Below are 25,539 nucleotides of genomic sequence, written 5' to 3'. Positions count from 1 at the left end.
AAAGTAAATACATGTGTTTCGTCCATTATACAAAGCTGAACGAGGGTAAATTTCACCCTGCCTGTACAGACACTACCCCAACCTCTCACAATGAGATGGTGGGACCCACTACTTTCCAATTCTGCAGCTGCTTATATATAATAGAGAGGCTACATAAGGTTAACCAAGATTTGCAGTGTAAAGAAGAAATAAAGTTAGAACAATAAATTACAGTGGTAATTCTCTCACTCTTGAAGGTAAGTATGCAACTCCCAGAAAATTTGCAGCTAAGAATCAACTGCCAGAAAATTTGCAACCCTGTATGTTTTGGCTGGCAAATCTTACTGCTACCAGAAACATGCCATGTTAAGCATAGTATCTCTGTCTGGTCAATAATTTTAATTCACAAGGAGCAACTAATGTAGCAAAAGGAGGCAGCGAAGTTTTAGCTATTCCTTTCAATGCAAATTATCAGCACTCGATATGGACTGCGCCACTCTCAGATGAAATAAACTTGGGCTTTCTAATAACATGTTCTAGGCATTGGATGACATCTCCCACCTGAAAGTCATCACAATCCTGAATGACTAATCCACACTCGGTGCCTTTACCGACAGCATCCACATCCTGCTTTCCCCGTTTTAGTGAAGCACAAGAACCTTCAAAAATAACTTCTCCACTCCTCAGCAACCTCAATGTTGAAGACTTAGTGAAGCGGCCATCGACCACACGACACCCAGCAATTTTGACATCTGGACCCTTTGATTTACTCCTCCCTTTGAGCTCAAAGATACCCAGTACTTCAGCTTCTCCACCAACCTTAGTCTCACAAGTGCCTGGTGCTTTCTCAACAATTACCTTACCCATTTCTTCCAAGAGATGGTATATAATTCGATGCAAGCAGATCTAAAAACAAGAGCATATCAGCAAAAATCAAAATTTTTTTATTTGCAAGAATTGATTTAAGAGCCTAATTTTATTAGTGCACCAACTTTAAGTTCATTAACTCAATTTTTTTTTCTTCGACCCCACTGGATGTTCAACTAGAGGATGAAAGATTTGTTATAATAAAACAAAGATCAATTCCCAGTGAACATATGTCCTCGGGAAAAAAATCCCTCTCACCCCCTAACCAACTTGGGAGTCGACTATAAGTTGATCCCGTAATTTACCTCTCTTCACATAATTTGGAACGAACTCTAAGGGGCGCCTGGGATGAACGTAATTACTTTTTACTACAATTAACTCAATTTTCTTCTATTTGTTATATAAAAATAAAACATTGAAAGAACCAAAAATTTCAAAGCATGTATATTCAATAAACCATATAGGAGCTTGCACATGCTTCCTCGATGATTACCTACCTCAATTACCGCCTATGATTGCCCTTTGACATGCTTTTGGCAGTGTTTGAACGGGAGCAAGTGTTTCGACATCCATGCCTCAAGTCTCAACATGCATGGAACATCTTGCTCATTCTAGGCGACTAGAATATTACATTTATAGAAGATACAATTACCTAGGACGAGTTGTATGGATCTCATCTTCAATTTCACATTGCATAAGGTCATACGTACTGATGATAATGTATATGTCATCTGGATCTCTTTTAATTTGAGTTTTTTTTTCAATTGATTAGAGTTGAAGGAAAGGGGTAGGCAAAAAAAAAACTTTGAATAATCTAATTAGATATAAGCTTGCATACAGATAGTTGATACCAAATAGTTAAGACTAACGCAACTAGTCATCATCTTGAACATGTCCACGACGTATTAAACAACTCTTCCACATTTCTTGTAAAGTTTTGTGTGATCATGACCAGTTTCTACACTTGGAGCTTTCTTCGCAGCTGTTCCCTTCTTCTATGATTGTGACAGTGGTCTATGCCAAGTGTACGAGGACAGAGAGGAGCTTATTATGGGAGAGCTTGGTAGAGCTGAGGCCAGAGGGCGACAGATTGTGGCTAGTGGGAGGAGACTTCAATGTCATATCTAGCATGGAGGAGCACTCAGCAGGAGTTCTGGCCAGGCCAGGGGCCATGGAGGACTTCAATAATTTTATCATGCTTGCTGGACTGTGGATGCAGGTTTTGTTGGGGACAGGTACACATGGACGAATAACAGGGTGTGGAAGAGGCTGGATAGGGTCCTATTGTCTCCCTCCTGGGGAAGTCTGGATTTCACAGTCAGAGTGGAGCATTTGAGCAGGGCAGCTTCAGATCACTGTCCCCTACTTGTGGAGTTCCCAGGCTTCCAGAAGCCGAGGGCCTCCTTCAGATTTCAGAGGATGTGGGTGCGGCACAGGGACTTTATGCAGACAGTGAGGCTGAATTGGTGTCTACCTAGTGTGGCACAGGGACTGCAGAGGCTACAGATGAAGCTGAGGAGGCTGAAGGAACATCTGAAGTGGTGGAACATGGAGGTGTTTGGTAACATACATGACAGGGTTTTGCAGGCTGAGGAGAGTATGGCTGCAGCTGAGCAGGCATATGACAGGGACCCCACAGAGCAGAGCAGGACTCACAGGTCAGAGTGTCAGGCTCACCTATTCAGAGTGCTAGACATGGAGGAGGACTTCTGGAAGCAGAGAGCTGCTATCAGATGGATGGGAGAGGGGGAGAGGAATACAAAGTTCTTTCACTCCACAGTGCAGAAGAAGAGGTCAGCTAGCAGACTTTTCAGAGTTTGGGAGGAGGGGCAGTGCCTGGACCAGCCTGAGAGGATCAGAGAGTCAGGAGTCAGATATTTTCAGGAGCTGCTGACAGGGGAGATAGTGGATAGTGCGGTGGTGGACACTGAGTTGATACCCTCCTTGGTTAGTACAGAGGATAATTTGATGCTTGAGGGGCTTCCATCAGCAGAGGAGGTGAAGCAGGTGGTCTGGTGCATGTGTCAGGACAGTGCAGCGGGTCCAGATGGCTTTTCAGTGGCCTTCTACAGAGCTTGCTGGGAGATTGTGGGGGAGGATGTCCTTCAGGCAGTACTGGATTTCTTTCGAGGGGCAGAACTCCCACGGGGTATGGCGTCTACGACTATAGTGTTGATCCCCAAGGTGGACAGTGCGCAGAGGTGGCAGGATTTCAGACCCATCAGCTTATGTAATGTGTCCTATAAGATCATCTCTAAGCTGATGGCGCAGAGGATGGCTTCAGTGATAGGGAAGGTAATATCCCCAGCTCAGAGTGGTTTTGTTCCAGGGAGACTGATTTCAGACAATATCTTGATGGCTCAGGAGCTTGACCACAAGCTCAACTATCACACCAGAGGAGGGAACCTTATACTGAAGCTGGACATGGCCAAGGCATATGACAGAGTGCAGTGGGGCGTCCTTTTCAGAGTCATGGCAGCATTTGGGTTCTCAGAGGCAGTGATTGCTTTCATCAGGAGGTGTGTGACTTCTTCTTGGTTTTCGGTCCTGGTGAATGGACAGCTGTCAGGCTTCTTTAGATCACAGCGTGGCTTGAGGCAGGGTGACCCCATCTCCCCTTTCCTCTTTATTTTGGCGGCGGAGCTCCTCTCCAGAGGGATAGAGGCCTTATTTGCAGCGTACCCAGGGATGGCTTATGCGACAGGATGTGATATGAGGGTGTCTCACCTGGCCTATGCGGATGACGTGGTCATTTTCCTGAATGGATCTCTGGACTGTGTGAGGAGGGGGAAGAGATTTTTGGACAGGTATGAGGCCCAGACAGGACAGGCGATCAATGCAGGGAAGAGCTCCTTCTTCCCTTCGAGGTGCATATCAGACAGGAGGAGGCAGCAGATAGCAGCGGTTACAGGCTTTGGTTTGGGGGAGAGGCCTATGCTTTATTTGGGGGTTCCAATCATCTCAGGGAACAAGAGGACAGTCCACTTTGCGCCACTGCTGGCAAAGATTCAGAGGAAGTTTCAGGGTTGGAACCTCTCACGCCTTTCACATGGGGGTCGCCTGATGCTGATCCAGAGTGTTTTGAGCTCTCTGCCTGTCTATCTCCTCCAGGTGACCCAGCCTCCTTTGGAGGTCCTGAAGAAGCTGGAGGGGGTGTTTGCATCTTTTTTCTGGAGCTCAGTGGGGCATGATAGGAAGGTGCATTGGGTAGCCTGGAAGGACATTTGCAGGCCGAAGCAGGAGGGAGGGCTGGGGATCAGACGACTGTCAGAGGTGGGGGCGGCCTTATCTATGAAGCTGTGGTTCAGATTCAGAGAGCAGTGCACTCCTTGGGCCAGATTCTTGAGGAGATCTTATTGTGGGACGGTGGATCCAGATGTGGTGACTCTGAGGAGCAATGCTTCCCCTAGCTGGCGCAGGATGATTCAGACCAGACCGGTGGCAGAGAGACAGATTGGGTGGATTATTGGGCAGGGCCACCTCAGCTTTTGGCATGACAGGTGGATGGAGAGGGGGCCGCTGTCGGAGTGGTGTACAGTGCAGGGGCCTCCAGATGTCAGAGTGGACCGGTTTTTAGCAGATGGCAGCTGGAGTCCGGAGATGCTTCAGAGGGTGCTGCCCTCATCAGTGGCGGAGGAGGTGATAGAGGTCCAGCTGAGGCCCGAGGAGGAGGATGTTATGCTGTGGCGACCCACCAGAGATGGGAGATTTACTACGAGGTCTGCCTGGGAGGCCTACAGGACTGCGCACCAGAGGGAGGATGTAGCGATAGTGACCTGGAGCAGACTCCTCCTCCCCAACATTTCCGTGTTCATTTGGAGGTTCTTTCGGAGACGACTGCCAGTGGACGAGATTTTACAACAGCGTGGAGCATGCTTAGCGTCCAGATGTCAGTGCTGTGAGGCAGTGGAGTCATGGGAGCATCTGTTCTATGGGAGCCCAGTGGCAGGAGAGGTCTGGGGGTACTTTGGACATGTATTTGGGGTTGGCAGCTGGAGGGTGATGGAGAGATGGAGGGTAGGCACAGCTTGGAGCAGCACTGGTTCGGTGAGGGAGATCGCCCCCATTTTGATTTGTTGGTTCCTGTGGACGGCCAGGAACGACTCCAAGCACAGGGGGCTGAGGCCAGAGGGACAGAAGATTATCAGGCAGATCACACAGTACTTGAGGGTCGGGATGGCATCTGGTATCATCAAGCCCAGGCACTGGAGGGGAGCTATCTCGACAGCCCAGGCTATGGGGATTCAGGTGAGGATACGGACATTGCACACGGTCTCAGCAGTACACTGGAGGAGGCCTGATGATGGATGGTTCAAGCTCAACACAGATGGTTGTTCTAGAGGGAATCCAGGGGAGTCTTTTTTACGGTGCTATTGTTCGAGATCAGAGTGGACAGGTGGTGGTGGCCAAGCAGGGAGTCCTTGGAGAGAGCTCCAATATTAGAGCGGAGCTTATGGCGATCCTGAGAGGCTTGGAGTTGTGAGTGGATAGGCAGCTCTCCCCTATTTGGCTGGAGTCTGATTCCCTGGTGGCACTGCATATCATCAGGTCTTCTGGTATTTCCTGGGAGTTTCGGGAGGAGATCTTACGGATCAGAAGGCTTGTACGACAGCATGGGGTCAGATGTACACACATATATAGAGAGGGGAACGCGGCTGCAGACTTCCTTGCCAACCAGGCATATCAGGTGGAGGGGGAGAGGGTGATGGAGGGGCAGGAGATTGTTGGTTTGCTACTTGGTATTTGCAGGATGGACAGATTGGGCTTGCCGTATATCAGGAGCTCTTGCAAGCCAGGATAGCACACTTGATGGAGGGTGAATAGCTCCACCTTAGAGCTATCTAGCCCGCAACAAACGGCTGCGGTAAAGGCATCCTAAATCCGTTGATAGCTGTGGCTTTGCTAAAAAGCCAGATAGGGTGCCTAGATCCACCTATGGTCTAGCTAGCCCGTAGCAAACGGCTGCGGTAAAGGCGTGCCAAATCCGTTGAGGGCTGTGGCTTTGCCAAAAAGCCAAAGAGGGTGAGTAGGTCCACCATTGGCCTGCCTAGTCCGTAGCAAACGGCTGCGGTAAGGACACACTAAATCCGTTGATGGCTGGTCACTTGCCAAAAGTGAACATCGGGTGTGATGGACTCTTTGGGAGCGGAGCAGGAAGGAGCAACGGTTACCCCACTGTTGTCTTTGATGGTGATTTATGGAGCTTGCTCGTATGGTGCCTAGACCCACCTATGGTCTAGCTAGCCCGTAGCAAACGGCTGCGGTAAAGGCGTGTCAAATCCGTTGAGGGCTGTGGCTTTGCCAAAAAGCCAAAGAGGGTGAGTAGGCCCACCATTGGCCTGCCTAGTCCGTAGCAAACAGCTGCGGTAAGGACACACTAAATCCGTTGATAGCTGTGGCTTTGCTAAAAAGCCAAATTGGGTGACTAGATCCACCTATGGTCTAGCTAGCCCGTAGCAAACGGATGCGGTAAAGGCGTGTCAAATCCGTTGAGGGCTGTGGCTTTGCCTAAAAGCCAAAGAGGGTGAGTAGGCCCACCATTGGCCTGCCTAATCCGTAGCAAACGGCTGCGGTAAGGACACACTAAATCCGTTGAGGGCTGGTCACTTGCCAAAAGTGAACATCGGGTGTGTTGGAGGTCTGTCTGGGAGCGGAGCAGGAAAGGACATCGGTCTTACTTCACTGATGTCTTTGATAGCGGGGCAGGAAAGGACATCGGTTTTACTTCACTGATGTCTTTGAGGGCGATTCATGGAGCTTGGGATGGACTTTCTGGGGTGCTGCTCTAGGACTACGTTGGCACTATTATCATGGAGCGCAGAGGACAGCTATGGTGGGCGGCAGATGAGAGACAACGGTTGTTTGTACCTATATGGATCTGTAGGAGCTTGGAGGTTATTGGACATCACATGTAAAGCTTTACTTTATCTTTTATATGTTGCAAAATCACATGTACTCTCTTGCAAGAGAGAAACCCCTTGATCCCCTAGGCTAGCAGGTCAGGTTTGGCCCCCCTGATAGTCTGGGCTTTTTCTTGGTGGAATAAAGGTCTCGTTTTATCAAAAAAAAAAAAAAAAACCCTAAACCCTAAAACCCTAAACCCTAAACCCCAAAACCCCTAACCCCTAACCCCTAACCCCTAACCCTAAACCTAAACCCCTAACCCCTAAACCCAACCCCTAACCCCAAACCCCAAACCCTAACCCCCTAAGTCCTAAACCCTAAACCCTAAACCCTAAACCCTAAACCCTAAACCCTAAACCCTAAAAGAGGCGGGGAGAGAAAGCCACTGCTTTCGGCGAGGCGTTCGAATCCAAACCCGAGGCAACTGGCAAGCAACCGCCGCAGCAAAAGCGAAAGCTCCAGATTTCTGTTTTAATAAATAAAAACAAAACAAAATTGTTATTTCCGTCATAGAAGGGCCCAATGGGCCCTCCTAATGTCGCCCCGGTATGATTTTCACACATAAAAAAAACGGCATTTGACTAGAGAGTAGAGAGACAGATTGGGCGTCAGATTGGGCGTTTGGTTTAAAAAGTAAGGAATGAGAATAATAATTAATCAGATACCCCCATGCATCCTTCGCTCTTCTACGTCCTACTTTTTTTTGTCTAACTAATCAGGACTGCAATATACACACCCACGAACGCGTACATGAGAAATTTAGACAATTGATTTCCTCTCATTTATAATTCACATCACCCCGCGAACTCTCCTCCTTCATTCACTTGACTTAATGATAAGTCTCAAACGCACGGACCAGTATCTTATATTCCTGATGAATGACGATAGTGACAGTATTTTTTTTATTCTTTACCTCGTCTATCAGTCTAAATTATAAATCTTAAAAATTTAAATCTTAAATATTAAATTCAGATATTATTACTCACAAATGCAAGATAAAATAAAAGGAAGTGGATTTAAAGTTTGTCACGAGTCTATGTGGCTTTACGATTATATTAGACAAAGAAACTTATGATTGATTGAATGATTGAAGTAAATTATTTATTTTAAAAACCAAGTGTGAGTTGATTAAACGGTGACAGCAAATTAAGGGTGCCTCGCAGAAAAGAAAGAAAGTGGGCATGCAAAACCAGTGAGTATGAGAGGAAAAGAAACTTTGTGGTTTTGCGATGTAACCGGCAAATAATATTTTCTTTTTCAAACTGTGCTACTGTTCGACAATGAGTTGTTAGCGCATGCTGCAAATAATTGAGGCAGATGAACTGATGCAATTATTGGATTCTTGGATTAATTGACGCACCATACATCAATTAACTAATTGAAATTAATTGCAGGGAAATAAAATCGAATAAAATATTAAAAATATATGAAAAAAACCAGAATACAAGTTAATAAAAAAATAAAATGGAGACAAACCGCAAGAGGTTAAAAAAAAAAGAAAAAAAATCAAATTATTCGAATCTGAGGGAAAAATATAAATCGGATCGAATCCGAATCCAAGGATCGCTACGAGAATAATGTTTAATGATAATTTTAGTTTTTTTTAATCGGACATTAAGAAAGATATTATTAAAATTGATTTATATATATTTTTTGTTTTTTTTTAATATTTTTTCCCCTCGTCCTGTCCCGTCTTTCCTTCACTTTGCGACAATTCAATGGGTGTTGTCAAGATGGAAGGGAGGAGGAAACGGATGTGATGGGACGTGACATCTCAATGAAAAATCATTTCACGGTAATTGAGAGGAATGAATAAAGTAGAGAGTAAATAATTTTTCTGGCCTCGGTAAGCGCGAATGACACTCAATACAGCCGGCTGTGGTTTTTGGAATTTTTTGATTATATATTTTAGTCCTCGTTTAGGGTCAGTGGCCACTGTATTGCAAGATCATGACCACTATGATATCAATGAAAAAATCATTACAGTAAGGCCGCCCTTCCACCAATCTCCTTTTATTATCCATCCAAATCCTTTGACCCAAAAATTACTCCTCCTAGCGTTTCACCAATCACTCACCCCTTGCAGCAGCAAAAGATCCGGCGGCCATCCACCCCTTCCTCCTTCGGCGGCCATCCACCCCTTCCTCCGGCGGTAGATTGAGGGAACTCAAGATCGGATTCGGATTCGGAATTCGGACAGTGCCCCCATCCGAATTTTGGACCCGACCGATCCCAAGCTAGGTAGCAGCATTTCGGAATAGCTCAGCTTCCTTAGTCGCTAAACTCCGTCCTCGACTAACCTCCTCTTCGTGCGTAGGGATGAAGAATCAAACCTTTAAACCAGAATAAAGAAGGAACCACAGCAACCTCTAGAGGAGCTGGGTTTCCCTATCCCCTTCTCCGACATCCTCCATCCCTCCCCTCCCTTTGCAGATGGGAAGTACATTCCTATTCGAGACCGTTAGATACGCGAATAAAGAATATAGCGTCGGTGGTTACATGTTTTCAGTGTTTTCAACGTTTACATAGACTAAGATTGTAAAAACTTGATAGTAACTAAAAATATTCATGTAATTAACCTAATAATATTAACTTCAATATTGAATTTCAAAGAAACGATGAACAATAAACGTATGGTCTTTTTAAATTGTAAAGCATTTCAACCAAATACCAAACATAAGTAATGATTAAAAGAAATTAAAAGTTACCTGATAGATGACTGATTTATAAAAATATTGAGAACGGAGCTTTATCAACATAAGAAAGAACCATACATGGGTAAAGGGGAGGAAAGAGAAGAATGGACCGACTATGAAGATGCTGGTTTTTGTTGCATCTACCTTTCTATTTATGGACAAGCGAACTGAAAACATGAGTATCGCGTGAATCGGCGCTAAGAAAACATGCGGCTCAAATTTGAAATAAAGCCGCCTAAGGTTTTTGATCTGACAACGCCTCGGTAGATTGCGTAGTCGCGTGCATCAGACGCTATTGTACCGTTATACGTTACTGCACCAAGTCGTTGACATAACGTCAACATAACATTGTTAAACGCTACTGCACTATACTCTATGAATCAAAATTAGTGTATTCATAGACGTGGATTTTTTATATAATCTCCTTTATTTTGTATACATGATCTCATTTATTGTCACGATCATTTTATAAATAATAATAATTAATAAATAAATAAAACCTATATATATCCTCTATGGAAAAAATTATCTTTCAACTATTTTTTTTAGGTCTCATATTTTTTTTAATATATATTGTTATCTTCCATTCATATTCTATATTATATATCATTAAATTTGTATAAAATTTAATTTCATAAATTATTAATTTAAATAACATTAATAAGTACAAAAAGTTAGCCACTAGCCACAATCTGTCTCCCTCTGGCCTCAGCTCCTCCAAGCTCTCCCATAGTAAGCTCCTCTCCAACCTCGTACACTTGGCATAGACCACTGTCACAATCATCGAAGAAGGGAACAACTGCGAAGAAAGCTCCAAGTGTAGAAACTGGTCATGGTCAAACAAAACTTTACAAGCAATAGTAGAATCCCAGAAAAACCAAACCTTCCCAGATTTATTAGAGACTACCTCCTCAAACCCCATGCGCCGAGCCATGTACCTGCAGTCCAAATCAACCATAGGCTCCAACACTGCTAAGAAACTCAGATGATGATGTCGTCTCAGAAACAAAGCCCTCCTCTGCGTCGCCAAATTCCCAAACCCCCTCACGTTCCATATGATGCCAGACATGACTAATGGGAGGGGGTGCGAGCCTGCTTTAAAGTCTGGCTCCTAGTCATTTGTGGCTCCAATCCCACCTTCGGCCGCTGCGCCTTGAATACCTTAGGCATCCCCGCTTTCCTTCCTCTGGGTGGACTGACCACGGATGCTAGGCTGTGTCCCCCACGTGATGAAGAGCTAGTATCTGCCTCCTCATACTCCTCAAAGGTCTTCTGAAAGTCTGGATCCTCTGAGCTCTCTGGGATAACCTGTATGAGCCTAGCAGGCTCTTTCTGACCCAAATCTTCTGAGACTCCCTGGTCCGCTGAGGAGCTGGAATATCTGTCTAGACAATCATCCTCTGGCAGCTCCCCCGATGTCTCCAGTACCCTGGGCTCCTCGCCACTGATCAAGCTGACATCCTGCAACCCCCTGGAGAGTCCCCCCTGTCCCTGTGCTCCATCTGCGTTCGTCTGCTGTGCCCCTATGCCTGACCTCTGTACTATCTGAGAAGCCTGCTCCCCCTGGCCGAAACTCTGGGATGACTGATCCCCCACCTGTTGCTCCCCTCCCTCCACTGAGGCACTGGCCTGCTGACCCAAAATCTGAGATGTCTGCCTTAATGTCTGCTGCTGTCCCAACTGCACTGGCATTCTGTCTTCCACCTCCACCAGCCGTGTCTCAACCACCCTGTCCTCTTCTTCCCCCACACCGTCATCTGTCTCTGTTCCCACCTGTGGAGTGTCTCCCAGCGCCCCCTTGCCACCAGCCACCTCCATCACGTCATCCCCTGCATCCTCCTCCTCTCCTATATCCTTCAGCACCTCAAAAGAGTTGACCTGAGTATGTAACTCCTGTGCAGATTTCTGACCCATCCTGGAAGGTGGCTGCTTCCGGACCCAAGTCAGTCCATCCCTCCTGGCACCAACCCTCTGAAAATCCTGTGCCTCTGAGTCCTCCACCAGCACTGCCTTACCTTTTCTCTCTCGCTCCCTCTGGTTTAGTCGCTCTCTCAGGTCTTCACCTGGGGGAATCGGATCCACTCTGTCTCTATGCCACTCAGGCCGTGGCTTGTTCCCTGCCACATAGCAATCCGCCTCTGCATGTCCAAGGTGCCTACAATACTGGCAGTACTCTGGTGTCCTCTCATACACAACTCTCTGCAGCCTGTGCTCATCTCCAATTCCGATCAAGAACTGCTCCACCCTGGGCTTCAAGAGATCAATCTCCACACATGCTCTGGCCATAAAGAGTCTAGAGCCATCTGCTGTGGCTTCATCTATCTTGATAGGGCACCCTACAATCCGAGCCATCGAAAACACACAATTTTTATTGAACATATGAACTGGAAGATCAGGAAACTGTACCCAAACTGGGACCAAGGATGACTCAGCCTCATAGGAAAAGTGCGGTGTCCACTTGAAGATTCTGAGTATTGAGCCACCAATGCGCCAGACTCCCCTAGTCCATATCCTGGCCATGTCCTCATTTGAAGTAAGGTGCAAAAAGATATGCCCAGCACGTAGAAACCGAATGTTGTAGGGGCTTGATAATCCCAGCCCCTTGAAACCTTGGTACACAATCTGAGGGGAGGGTCTCCTGCCAGAGAACTTGCCTATTAGGGAAAACTTATATGTATCAGACAAAGCTTTTACCTCCTCGTCGTTGTAGAAAACCCCTGGCACGTTGTTACACATCGAAATCTCCTTGAAGTTGGCTCCCACCTCCTCAAAACTTTTCTTGGCCGCCCTTGGCGACCTTGGAGCGAGAGCCTCCACGTACAATTTCCCATGCGCAGAAGGAGGCGCCGGCGCTGGATCCGAACCCGTGCAAACCGCCCCAACTCCACCGGTTGCCGGCGCACCACCCTCTCCAGCCACTGCATGGCCTGTCATCTCCGTCGGGCCCCCGCCTGCTGCCCCAGCTGGCGCCAAAGATGCGTCCCATGTCCGCATCACCTCCGCCAAAGCCTCCACGATCGCCGCTACTAGCTCCGGCGAAGGCGCCGGCGACAGGGTAGGCAGCGACCGCTGCTGCATCTCCGAGGTCGTGCGCGTCGTCGAGATCACCGCCCCAGCCACCGCTTCCTGCTGCATCCCCGTTTCCACGATCGCCGCTGCTAGCTCCGGCGCGGACGCCGGCGACAGGGCAGGTAGCCGCCTCTGCTGCACCTCCAAGGTCGTGCGCATGTTCGGGATCGCCGCCCCAGCTTCCTGCTGCGTCCACGTTTCCGCCAGCGCCCCCAGTTTAGGGTTAGGGTTAGGGTTGCGGGGGCGGTTCCCTGCTGCGCCGGCCGCCCGGCCCTGTGTCTCTCCCATGCAGCACGTCCCAGCCGCTCTCCCCGACAGCACAGGGAGGATGCACGCCTGCTGCAGCGCCGGAGCTATCTCCCCCGTCGCCCCCGTCTTCCCCGAGGTCAGCCCGTCTCCACCGCCGCCGCAAGCCGCCAACAGCAGGTGCACCAGCGCCCTGGCCGCCGCCGATGCCTTCACGATATCCTCCGTCGCCTCGGTCGCGCCAACAGGAGGAGCACCGCCCGTCGTCTCCTGCGCCACGCTCAGAAAACCACCTCCGCCACCGCCGCGTTGTGCCGCCGCCGCCCGAACTCCACCCCCACCCACTCCATGCACCGCCATCCTGCCGTCATCTTCCCCACCGACACCCTGCGCTGCCGCTGCCTTGCCACCATCCCCACCCACGCCACGCACCGCCGCCGCCGCAAGGGCTTCGCCACCTTGAGCCGTCGCCTCCCCGCCCGTTGCACCACTGTGGAGCCGCGGGTTTTGATGGAGGGCCACCGAGGAAGGACCGGAAGCATGCTCAGGCGGCAGGGGGGCCGGCGCCGGCGCTTTGGAAGCGCCGGCAGCCATTGCCGCTCGCCCGAGGAGGCTGATCGCCCAAGAATCGCCCGCACGCGTGGAGAGGGAGGAGAGCGGTTTAGGGTTTTTCGGTTTAGGGTTTAGGGTTTAGGGTTTAGGGTTTAGGGTTTTTATTTTTTATTTTTATTTTTTTTAAAAGAGACCTTTATTCCACCAAGGAAAAGCCCAGGCTATCAGGGGGACCAAACCTGACCTGCTAGCCTAGGGGAACAAGGGGTTTCTCTCTTGCAAGAGATTACATGTGATTTTGCAACACAGAAAAGATAAAGTGAAGCTCTACATGTGATTTTGCAACACAGAAAAGAAAAAGTAAAGCTTCACATGTGCTATCCAATGGCCTCCAAGCTCCTACAGATCCACATAGGTTCAAACAACCACTGTCTCTCACCTGTCGCCCACCATAGCTGTCCTCTGCGCTCCATGATAGTAGTGCCAACGTAGTCCTAGAGCAGCACCCCAGAAAGTCCAGCCCAAGCTCCATGAATCGCCATCAAAGACATCAGTGAGGTAAAACCGATGTCCTTTCCTGCCTCGCTGTCGCCCACCATATCTGTCCTCCGCGCTCCATGATAATAGTGCCAACATAGTCCAAGAGCCGCACCCAAGAAAGTCCAGCCCAAGCTCCATGAATCGCCATCAAAGACATCAGTGAGGTAAAACCGATGTCCTTTCCTGCTCCGCTGCCCAAGCTCCATGAATCGCCATCAAAGACATCAGTGAAGTAAAACCGATGTCCTTTCCTGGTCCGCTCCCAAACAGTCCTCCAGCACACCCGATGTTCACTTTTGGCAAGTGACCAGCCCTCAACGGATTTAGTGTGTCCTTACCGCAGCCGTTTGCTACGGACTAGGCAGGCCAATGGTGGGCCTACTCACCCTCTTTGGCTTTTAGGCAAAACCACAGCCCTCAACGGATTTGTCACGCCTTTACCGCAGCCGTTTGCTACGGGCTAGCTAGACCGTAGGTGGATCTAGTCACCCTATTTGGCTTTTTAGCAAAGCCACAGCTATCAACGGATTTAGTGTGTCCTTACCGCAGCCGTTTGCTACGGACTAGGTAGGCCAATGGTGGGCCTACACACCCTCTTTGGCTTTTTGGCAAAGCCACAGCCCTCAACGGATTTGGCACGCCTTTACCGCAGCCGTTTGCTACGGGCTAGCTAGACCGTAGGTGGATCTAGTCACCCTATTTGGCTTTTTAGCAAAGCCACAGCTATCAACGGATTTAGTGTGTCCTTACCGCAGCCGTTTGCTACGGACTAGGCATGCCAATGGTGGGCCTACTCAACCTCTTTGGCTTTTTTGGCAAAGCCACAGCCCTCAACGGATTTGGCACGCCTTTACCGCAGCCGTTTGCTACGGGCTAGCTAGACCATAGGTGGATCTAGTCACCCTATTTGGCTTTTTAGCAAAGCCACAGCTATCAACGGATTTAGGATGCCTTTACCGCAGCCGTTTGCTGCGGGCTAGATAGCTCTAAGGTGGAGCTATTCACCCTGCATCGAGTGTGCTATCCTGGCTTGCAAGAGCTCCTGATATACGGCAAGCCCAATCTGTCCATCCTGCAGATACCAAGTAGCAACCCATCAATCTCCTGCCCCTCCATCACCCTCTCCCCCTCCACCTGATATGCCTGGTTGGCGAGGAAGTCTGCAGCCGCGTTCCCCTCTCTATATATGTGTGTACATCTGACCCCATGCTGTCGTACAAGCCTTCTGATCCGTAAGATCTCCTCCCGAAACTCCCAGGAAATACCAGGAGACCTGATGATATGCAATGCCACCAGAGAATCAGACTCCAGCCAAATCGGGGAAAGCTGCCTATCCACGCACAACTCCAACCCTCTCAGGATCGCCATAAGCTCTGCTCTAATATTGGAGCCCTCTCCAAGGACTCCCTGCCTGGCCACCACCACCTGTCCACTGTGATCTCGAACAATAGCACCGTAAGCAGACTCACCTGGGTTCCCTCTAGAACTACCATCTGTGTTGAGCTTGAACCATCCATCATCAGGCCTCCTCCAGTGTACTACTGAGATCGTGTGCAATGTCCGTATCCTCACCTGAATCACCATAGCCTGGGCTGCCGAGATAGCTCCCCTCCAGTGCCTGGGCTTGATGATACCAGATGCCATCCCGACCCTCAAGTACTGTGTGATCTGCCTGATAATCTTCTGTCCCTCTGGCCTCAGCCCCCTGTGCTTGGAGTCGTTCCTGGCCGTCCACAGGAACCAAAAAATCAAGAGGGGGATAATCTCCCTCACCGAACCAGTGCTGCTCCAAGCTGTGCCTGCCCTCCAGCTCTCCATCGCCCTCCAGCTGCCAACCCCGAATAAATGTCCAAAGTACCCCCAGACATCTCCTGCCACCAGGCTCCCATAGAACAGATGCTCCCATGACTCCACTGCCGCACAGCACTGGCATCTGGACACCAAGCATACACCACGCTGCTGTAAGATCTCGTCCACTGGGAGTCGTCTCCGAAAGAACCTCCAACTGAACACGGAAATGGTGGGGAGGAGAAGTCTGCTCCAGGTCACTATCGCTACATCCTCCCTCTGGTGCGGGGTCCTGTAGGCCTCCCAAGCAGACCTCGTAGTAAATCGCCCATCTCTGGTGGGTCGCCACAGCATAACATCCTCCTCCTCGGGCCTCAGCTGAACCTCTGTCACCTCCTCCGCCACTGATGAGGGCAGCACCCTCTGAAGTATCTCCTGACTCCAGCTGCCATCTGCTAAAAACCGGCCCACTCTGACATCCGGAGGCCCCTGCACTGTGCACCACTCCGACAACGGTCCCCTCTCCATCCACCTGTCATGCCAAAAGCTGAGGTGCCCCTGCCCAATAATCCACCCAATCTGTCTCTCTGCCACAGCTCTAGTCTGAATCATCCTGCGCCAACTGGGGGAAGCATTGCTCCTCAGAGTCACCACACCTGGGTCCACCGCCCCACAATAAGATCTCCTCAAGAATCTGGCCCACTGTGTGCTCTGCTCTCTGAATCTGAACCACAGCTTCATAGCTAAGGCCGCCCCCACCTCTGACAGCCGTCTAATCCCCAGCCCTCCCTCCTGCTTCGGCCTGCAAATGTCCTTCCAGGCTACCCAATGCACCTTCCTATCATGCCCCACTGAGCTCCAGAAAAAAGATGCAAACACCCCCTCCAGCTTCTTCAGGACCTCCAAAGGAGGCTGGGTCACCTGGAGGAGATAGACAGGCAGAGAACTCAAAACACTCTGGATCAGCATCAGGCGACCCCCATGTGAAAGGCGTGAGAGGTTCCAACCCTGAAACTTCCTCTGAATCTTTGCCAGCAGTGGCGCAAAGTGGACTGTCCTCTTGTTCCCTGAGATGATTGGAACCCCCAAATAAAGCATAGGCCTCTCCCCCAGACCAAAGCCTGTAACCGCTGCTATCTGCTGCCTCCTCCTGTCTGATATGCTCCTCGAAGGGAAAAAGGAGCTCTTCCCTGCATTGATCGCCTGTCCTGTCTGGGCCTCATACCTGTCCAAAAAACTCTTCCCCCTCCTCACACAGTCCAGAGACCCATTCAGGAAAATGACCACGTCATCCGCATAGGCCAGGTGAGACACCCTCATATCACATCCTGTCGCATAAGCCATCCCTGGGTACGCTGCAAATAAGGCCTCTATCCCTCTGGAAAAAAGCTCCGCCGCCAAAATGAAGAGGAAAGGGGAGATGGGGTCGCCCTGCCTCAAGCCACGCTGTGATCTAAAGAAGCCTGACAGCTGTCCATTCACCAGGACCGAAAACCAAGAAGAAGTCACACACCTCCTGATGAAAGCAATCACTGACTCTGAGAACCCAAATGCTGCCATGACTCTAAAAAGGACGCCCCACTGCACTCTGTCATATGCCTTGGCCATGTCCAGCTTCAGTATAAGGTTCCCTCCTCTGGTGTGATAGTTGAGCTTGTGGTCAAGCTCCTGAGCCATCAAGATATTGTCTGAAATCAGTCTCCCTGGAACAAAACCACTCTGAGCTGGGGATATTACCTTCCCTATCACTGAAGCCATCCTCTGCGCCATCAGCTTCGAGATGATCTTATAGGACACATTACATAAGCTGATGGGTCTGAAATCCTGCCACCTCTGCGCACTGTCCACCTTGGGGATCAACACTATAGTCGTAGACGCCATACCCCGTGGAAGCTCTGCCCCTCGAAAGAAATCCAGTACTGCCTGAAAGACATCCTCCCCCACAATCTCCCAGCAAGCTCTGTAGAAGGCCACTGAAAAGCCATCTGGACCCGCTGCACTGTCCTGACACATGCACCAGACCACCTGCTTCACCTCCTCTGCTGATGGGAGCCCCTCAAGCATCAAATTATCCTCTGCACTAACCAAGGAGGGTATCAACTCAGTATCCACCACCGTACTATCCACTATCTCCCCTGTCAGCAGCTCCTGAAAATATCTGACTCCTGACTCTCTGATCCTCTCAGGCTGGTCCAGGCACTGCCCCTCCTCCCAAACTCTGAAAAGTCTGCTAGCTGACCTCTTCTTCTGCACTGTGGAGTGAAAGAACTTTGTATTCCTCTCCCCCTCTCCCATCCATCTGATAGCAGCTCTCTGCTTCCAGAAGTCCTCCTCCATGTCTAGCACTCTGAATAGGCGAGCCTGACACTCTGACCTGTGAATCCTACTCTGCTCTGTGGGGTCCCTGTCATATGCCTGCTCAGCTGCAGCCATACTCTCCTCAGCCTGCAAAACCCTATCATGTATGTTACCAAACACCTCCATGTTCCACCACTTCAGATGCTCCTTCAGCCTCCTCAGCTTCATCTGTAGCCTCTGCAGTCCCTGTGCCACACTAGGTAGGCACCAATTCAGCCTCACTGTCTGCATAAAGTCCCTGTGCCGCACCCACATTCTCTGAAATCTGAATGAGGCCCTCGGCTTCTGGAAGCCTGGGAACTCCACAAGTAGGGGACAGTGATCTGAAGCTGCCCTGCTCAAATGCTCCACTCTGACTGTGAAATCCAGACTTCCCCAGGAGGGAGACAATAGGACCCTATCCAGCCTCTTCCACACCCTGTTATTCGTCCATGTGTACCTGTCCCCAACAAAACCTGCATCCACCAGTCCAGCAAGCATGATAAAATTATTGAAATCCTCCATGGCCCCTGGCCTAGCCATAACTCCTGCTGAATGCTCCTCCATGCTAGATATGACATTGAAGTCTCCTCCCACTAGCCACAATCTGTCTCCCTCTGGCCTCAGCTCCTCCAAGCTCTCCCATAGTAAGCTCCTCTCCAACCTCGTACACTTGGCATAGACCACTGTCACAATCATAGAAGAAGGGAACAGCTGCGAAGAAAGCTCCAAGTGTAGAAACTGGTCATGGTCAAACAAAACTTTACAAGCAATAGTCGAATCCCAGAAAAACCAAACCTTCCCAGATTTATTAGAGACTACCTCCTCAAACCCCATGCGCCGAGCCATATATCTGCAGTCCAAATCAACCATAGGCTCCAAAACAGCTAAGAAACTCAGATGATGATGCCGTCTCAGAAACAAGGCCCTCCTCTGCGTCGCCAAATTCCCAAATCCCCTCACGTTCCATATGATGCCAGACATGACTAATGGGAGGGGGTGCGAGCCTGCTTTGAAGTCTGGCTCCTAGTCATTCGTGGCTCCAATCCCACCTTCGGCCACTGCGCCTTGAATACCTTAGGCATCCCCGCTTTCCTTCCTCTGGGTGGACTGACCACGGATGCTAAGCTGTGTCCCCCACGTGATGAAGAGCTAGTATCTGTCTCCTCATACTCCTCAAAGGTCTTCTGAAAGTCTGGATCCTCTGAGCTCTCTGGGATAACCTGTCTGAGCCTAGCAGGCTCTTTCTGACCCAAATCCTCTGAGACTCCCTGATCCGCTGAGGAGCTGGAATATCTGTCTAGACAATCATCCTCTGGCAGCTCCCCCGATGTCTCCAGTACCCTGGGCTCCTCGCCACTGATCAAGCTGACATCCTGCAACCCCCTGGAGGGTCCCCCCTGTCCCTGTGCTCCATCTGTGTTCTTCTGTTGTGCCCCTATGCCTGACCTCTGTACTGTCTGAGAAGCCTGCTCCCCCTGGCCGAAACTCTGGGATGACTTATCCCCCACCTGTTGCTCTCCTCCCTCCACTGAGGCACTGTCCTGCTGACCCAAAACCTGAGATGTCTGCCTGCCTGTCTGCTGCCGTCCCAACTGCACTGGACTCCTGTCTTCCACCTCTACCAGCTGAGTCTCAGCCACCCTGTCCTCTTCTTCCCCCACACCGTCATCTGTCTCTGTTCCCCCCTGTGGAGTGTCTCCCAGCGCCCCTTTGCCACCAGCCACCTCCATCACGTCTTCCCCTGCATCCTCCTCCTCTCCTGTATCCTTCAGCACCTCAAAAGAATTCACCTGAGTATGTAACTCCTGTTCAGCTTCCTGGCCCATCCTGGAATGTAGCTGCTTACGGGCCCATGTCTGTCCAGTCCTCCTGCCACCAACCCTCTGAAAATCCTGTGCCTCTGAGTCCCCCACCACCACTGCCTTACCTTTCCTGTCTCGCTCCCTCTGATCAAGTCTCTCTCTCAGGTCTGCGCCTGGGGGAATCGGATCCACTCTGTCTCTATGCCACTCAGGCCGTGGCTTGTTCCCTGCCACATAGCAATCCACCTCTGCATGCCCAAGGTGCCTACAATACTGGCAGTACTCTGGTGTCCTCTCATACACAACTCTCTGCAGCCTGTGCTCATCTCCAATTCCGATCAAAAACTGCTCCACCCTGGGCTTCAAGAGATCAATCTCCACACATGCTCTGGCCATAAAGAGTCTAGAGCCATCTGCTGTGGCTTCATCTATCTTGATAGGGCACCCTACAATCCGAGCCATCGAAAACACACAATTTTTATTGAACATATGAACTGGAAGATCAGGGAACTGTACCCAAACTGGGACCAAGGATGATTCAGCCTCATAGGAAAAGTGCGGTGTCCACTTGAAGATTCTGAGTATAGAGCCACCAATGCGCCAGACTCCCCTAGTCCATATCCTGGCCATGTCCTCATTTGAAGTAAGGTGCAAAAAGATATGCCCAGCACGTAGAAACCGAATGTTGTAGGGGCTTGATAATCCCAGCCCCTTGAAACCTTGGTACACCATCTGGGGGGGAGGTCTCCTGCCAGAGAACTTGCCTATCAGGGAAAACTTATATGTATCAGACAAAACTCTTACCTCCTCGTCGTTGTAGAAAACCCCTGGCACGTTGTTACACATCGAAATCTCCTTGAAGTTGGCTCCCACATCCTCAAAACTCTTCTTGGCCGCCCTTGGCGACCTTGGAGCCAAAGCCTCCACATACAATCTCCCCTGCGAAGAAGGAGGCGCCGGCACTGGGTCCGAAATCCTGCAATCCGCCCCAACTCCTCCGGCCGCCGGTGCAGCATCCTCTCCGGCCGCTGCATGACCCATCTTCGACGTTGGATCCCCGCCTGCTGCCCCCGCTGCCGCCATGGAGGCCTCCCTTGTCCGCATCGCCGCCGTCACAGCTTCCACGATCGCCGCTGCTAACTCCGGCGAGGACGCCGGCGACAGGGCAGGCAGCCGCCTCTGCTGCATCTCCAAGGTCGTGCTCGTGTTCGGGATAACCGCCCCAGCCTCCTGCTGCGTCCACGTTTCCTTGTCACCACAACCGCCGCAGACCGCCCCGACTCCACCGGTTGCCGGCGCCCCACCCTGTCCGGCCACTACATGGCATGTCATCCCCGTCGGGCCCCCGCCTGCTGCCCCGGCTGGCGCCAAAGATGCGCCCCATGTCCGCATCACCTCTGCCAAAGCCTCCACGAACGCCGCGACTAGCTCCGGCGAAGGCACCGGCGCCAGGGCAGGCAGCGACCGCTGCTGCATCTCCGAGGTCATGCGCGTCGTCGAGATCACCGCCCCAGCCACCGCTGCCTGCTGCGTCCCCGTTTCCTCCGGCGCCCCCAAGTTAGGGTTAGGGTTAGGGTTGCATGGGTGGTTCCCTGCCGCGCCGGCCCTGCCCTGTACATCCATGCAGCCCGTCCGGGCCTCTCTCCCCGACAGCGCAGAGACTGTGCAAGCCTGCTGCAGCGCCGAGGCTGTCTCCCCCGTCGCCCCCGTCTTCCCCGAGGTCAGCCCGTCTCCACAGCCGCCGCAAGCCGCCAACATCAGGTGCACCAACGCCCTGGCCGCCGCCGATGCCTGCACGATATCCTCCATCGCCTCACTTGCGCAAACAGTAGGGGTAACGCCCGCCGTCGCCTGCGTCCCGATCGGATAAACACCTCCGCCACAAGCGCCTTGTGCCGCCGCCGCCGCCCGAACTTCACCCCCACCCACGCCATGCACCACCACCCTGCCTTCATCGTCCCCACCAACACCTCGCGCTGTCGCTGCCTTGCCACCATCCCCACCAAAGCTTCGCACCGCCGCCGTCGCGAGGGCTTCGCCACCGTGAACCGTCGCCTCCCCGCCCGTTGCACCGCTGTGGAGCCGCGGGTTTTGATGGAGGGCCACCGAGGAAGGACCGGGAGGGTGCTCCGGCGGCAGGGGGGCCGGCGCCGGCGCTCTGGAAGCGCCGGCAGCCATTGCCGCTCGCCCAAAAAGGCTGATCGCCCAAGAATCGCCGCCCGCGTGGAGAGAGAGGAGAGAGAGCGGTGGTGGTTTAGGGTTTAGGGTTTAGGGTTTAGGGTTTAGGGTTTAGGGTTTAGGGTTTAGGGTTTTTTTTTTTTTTTTTGATAAAAATAACCTTTATTCCACTAAGGAAAAAACCCAAGCTATCAGGGGGACCAAACCTGACCTGCTAGCCTAGGGGGACAAGGGATTTCTCTTGCAAGAGAATACATGTGAATTTGCAGCACATAAAAGATAAAGTAAAGCGTTACATGTGATTTTCAATGACCTCCAAACTCCTACAAACCCACCATATCAGGCCTCTGCGCTCCATGATAGTAGTGCTAACATAGTCCACGAGCCGCATCCAAGGAGGCCCAGCCCAAGCTCCATACATCACCATAAAAGACATCGGTGAGGTAAAACCGATGTCGTTTCCTGCTACGCTCCCATGCAGTCCTCCAACACACCATAGCTGTCCTCTGCGCTCCATGATAATAGTGATGTTCCGCTCCCAAGCAGTCCTCCAACACACCCGATGTTCACTTTTGGCAAGTGACCAGCCCTCAACGGATTTAATGTGTCCTTACCGCAGCCGTTTGCTACGGGCTAGCTAGATCATAGGTGGATCTAGTCACCCTATTTGGCTTTTTAGCAAAGCCACAGCCCTCAACGGATTTGTCAGCCTTTACCGCAGCCGTTTGCTGCGGGCTAGCTAGACCATAGGTGGGTCTAGTCACCCTATTTGGCTTTTTAGCAAAGCCACAGCTATCAACGGATTTAGTGTGTCCTTACCGCAGCCGTTTGCTACGGACTAGGTAGGTTCATGGTGACCTACTCACCCTCTTTGGCTTTTTGGCAAAGCCACAGCCCTCAACGGATTTGTCATGCCTTTACCGCAGCCGTTTGCTACGGGCTAGCTAGATCATAGGTGGATCTAGTCACCCTATTTGGCTTTTTAGCAAAGCCACAGCTATAAACGGGTTTAGGAAGCCTTTACCACAGCCGTTTGCTGTGGGCTAGATAGCTCTAAGGTGGAGCTATTCACCCTCCATCAAGTATGCTATCCTGGCTTGCAAGAGCTCCTGATATACGACAAGCCCAATCTGTCCATCCTGCAAATGCCAAGTAGCAAACCACCAATCTCCTGCCCCTCCATCACCCTCTCCCCCTCCACCTGATATGCCTGATTGGCGAGGAAGTCTGCAGCCGCATTCCCCTCTCTATATATGTGTGTGCATCTGACCCCATACTGTCGTACAAGCCTTCTGATCCGTAAGATCTCCTCCCGAAGCTCCCATGAAATGCCAGAAGACCCGATGATATGCAGTGCAACCAGGGAATCAGACTCCAGCCAAATAGGGAATAGCTGCCAATCCACGCACAACTCCAAGCCTCTCAGGATCGCCATAAGCTCCGCTCTGATATTGGAGCCCTCACCAAGGACTCCCTGTCTGGCCACCACCACCTGTCCACTATGATCTCGAACAATAGCACCGTAAGAGGACTCACCTGGATTCCCTCTAGAGCTACCATCTGTGTTGAGCTTGAACCATCCATCATCAGGCCTCCTCCAATGTACTGCTGAGATCGTGTGCAATGTCCGTATCCTCACCCGAATCACCATGGCCTGGGCTGCCGAGATATCTCCCCTCCAGTGCCTGGGCTTGATGATACCAGATGCCATCCCAACCCTCAAATACTGTGTGATCTGCCTGATAATCTTCTGTCCCTCCGGCCTCAGCCCCCTGTGCTTGGAGTCATTCCTGGCCGTCCACAAGAACCAAAGGATCAAGAGGGGGATGATCTCCCTCACCGAACCAGTGCTGCTCCAAGCTGTACCTGCCCTCCATCTCTCCAACACCCGCCAACTGCCAACCCCAAATAGGTGTCCAAAATGCCCCCAGACCTCTCCTGCCACCGGGCTCCCATAGAAAAGATGCTCCCATGACTCCACTGCCTCACAGCACTGACATCTGGACACTAAGCATACACCACGCTGCTGTAAAACCTCGTCCACTGGCAAGCGTCTACGGAAGAATCTCCAAATGAACACGGAAATGGTGGGGAGGAGGAGTCTGCTCCAGGTCACTATCGCTACATCCTCCCTCTGGTGCGCAGTCCTGTAGACCTCCCAAGCAGACCTCGTAGTAAATCTCCCATCTCTGGTGGGTCGCCACACCATAACATCCTCCTCCTCGGGCCTCAAATGCACCTCTGTCACCTCCTCCGCCACTGATGGGGGCAGCACCCTCTGAAGTATCTCCTGGCTCCAGCTGCCATCTACTAAAAACCGGTCCACTCTGACATCTGGAGGCCCCTGCACCGTACACCACTCCGACAACGGTCCCCTCTCCATCCACCTGTCATGCCAAAAGCTGAGGTGACCCAGTCCAATAATCCACCCTATCTGTCTCTCTGCCACAGCTCTGGTCTGAATCATCCTGCGCCAACTGGGGGAAGCGTTGCTCCTCAAAGTCACCATACCTGGGTCCACCGTCCCACAATAAGATCTCCTCAGAAATCTGGCCCATTGTGTGCACTGCTCTCTGAATCTGAACCACAACTTCATGGATAAGGCCACCCCCACCTCTGATAGCCGTCTGATCCCCAGCCCACCCTCCTGCTTCGGCCTGCAGATGTCCCTCCAAGCCACCCAATGCACCTTCCTATCATGTCCCACTGAGCTCCAGAAAAAAGATGCAAACACCCCCTCCAGCTTCCTCAGGACCTCCAAAGGAGGCTGGATCACCTGGAGGAGATAGACAGGCAGAGAACTCAGAACACTCTGGATCAGCATCAGGCGACCCCCATGTGAAAGGCGTGAGAGGTTCCAACCCTGAAACTTCCTCTGAATCTTCGCCAGCAGTGGCGCAAAGTGGACTGTCCTCTTGTTCCCTGAGATGATTGGAACCCCTAAGTAAAGCATAGGCCTCTCCCCCAAACCAAAGCCTGTAATCGCTGCTATCTGCTGCCTCCTCCTCTCTGATATGCGTCTCGAGGGGAAGAAGGAGCTCTTCTCTGCATTGATCGCCTGTCCTGACTGGGCCTCATATCTGTCCAAGAAATCCTTCCCCCTCCTCACACAATCCAGAGACCCATTCAGGAAAATGACCACATCATCCGCATAGGCCAGGTGAGACACCCTCATATCACATCCTGTCGCATAAGCCATCCCTGGGTACGCTGCAAATAAGGCCTCTATCCCTCTGGAGAAAAGCTCCGCCGCCAAAATAAAGAGGAAGGGGGAGATGGGATCACCCTGCCTCAAGCCACGCTGTGATCTAAAGAAGCCTGACAGTTGTCCATTCACCAGGACCGAAAACCAAGAAGAAGTAACGCACCTCCTGATGAATGCAATCACTGTCTCTGAGAACCCAAATGCTGCCATGACTCTGAAAAGGACGCCCCACTGCACTCTGTCATATGCCTTGGCCATGTCCAGCTTCAGAATAAGGTTTCCTCCTCTGATGTGATAGTTGAGCTTGTGATCAAGCTCCTGGGCCATCAAGACATTGTCTGAGATCAGTCTCCCTGGAACAAAACCACTCTGA

General features: G+C 51.2%; 1 protein-coding gene across 1 annotated transcript; it reads right to left on the bottom strand.

Annotated features, from left to right (window-relative positions):
* Positions 1-41: 41 nt before the first annotated feature.
* On the bottom strand, positions 42-9,637 carry LOC122007810 (translation initiation factor IF-2, mitochondrial-like). The gene is made up of 2 exons (XM_042563335.1): positions 9,459-9,637; positions 42-885 (listed from the first exon to the last, which is right to left on the bottom strand). The coding sequence occupies exons 1-2, from the start codon at positions 9,621-9,623 to the stop codon at positions 451-453; spliced, it is 600 nt and encodes a 199-aa protein (XP_042419269.1). The 5' UTR covers positions 9,624-9,637; the 3' UTR covers positions 42-450.
* Between the last annotated feature and the right edge of the window lie 15,902 nt (positions 9,638-25,539).

Source organism: Zingiber officinale, chromosome 8A, assembly GCF_018446385.1.
Source record: "Zingiber officinale cultivar Zhangliang chromosome 8A, Zo_v1.1, whole genome shotgun sequence".
NCBI lineage: Eukaryota > Viridiplantae > Streptophyta > Magnoliopsida > Zingiberales > Zingiberaceae > Zingiber > Zingiber officinale.
The sequence above is the reverse complement of the archived record's forward strand: the minus strand, read 5'-3'. Positions and strand labels throughout refer to the sequence as shown.

Excerpts from the sequence above, each read along its gene's own strand:
- LOC122007810 (XM_042563335.1), bottom strand. The coding sequence starts at position 9,623 with ATGTTTTCAGTTCGCTTGTCCATAAATAGAAAGGTAGATGCAACAAAA. Across the intron at positions 886-9,458 it reads ATAAATCAGTCATCTATCAG|ATCTGCTTGCATCGAATTAT; the intron begins GTAACTTTTAAT and ends TCTTGTTTTTAG.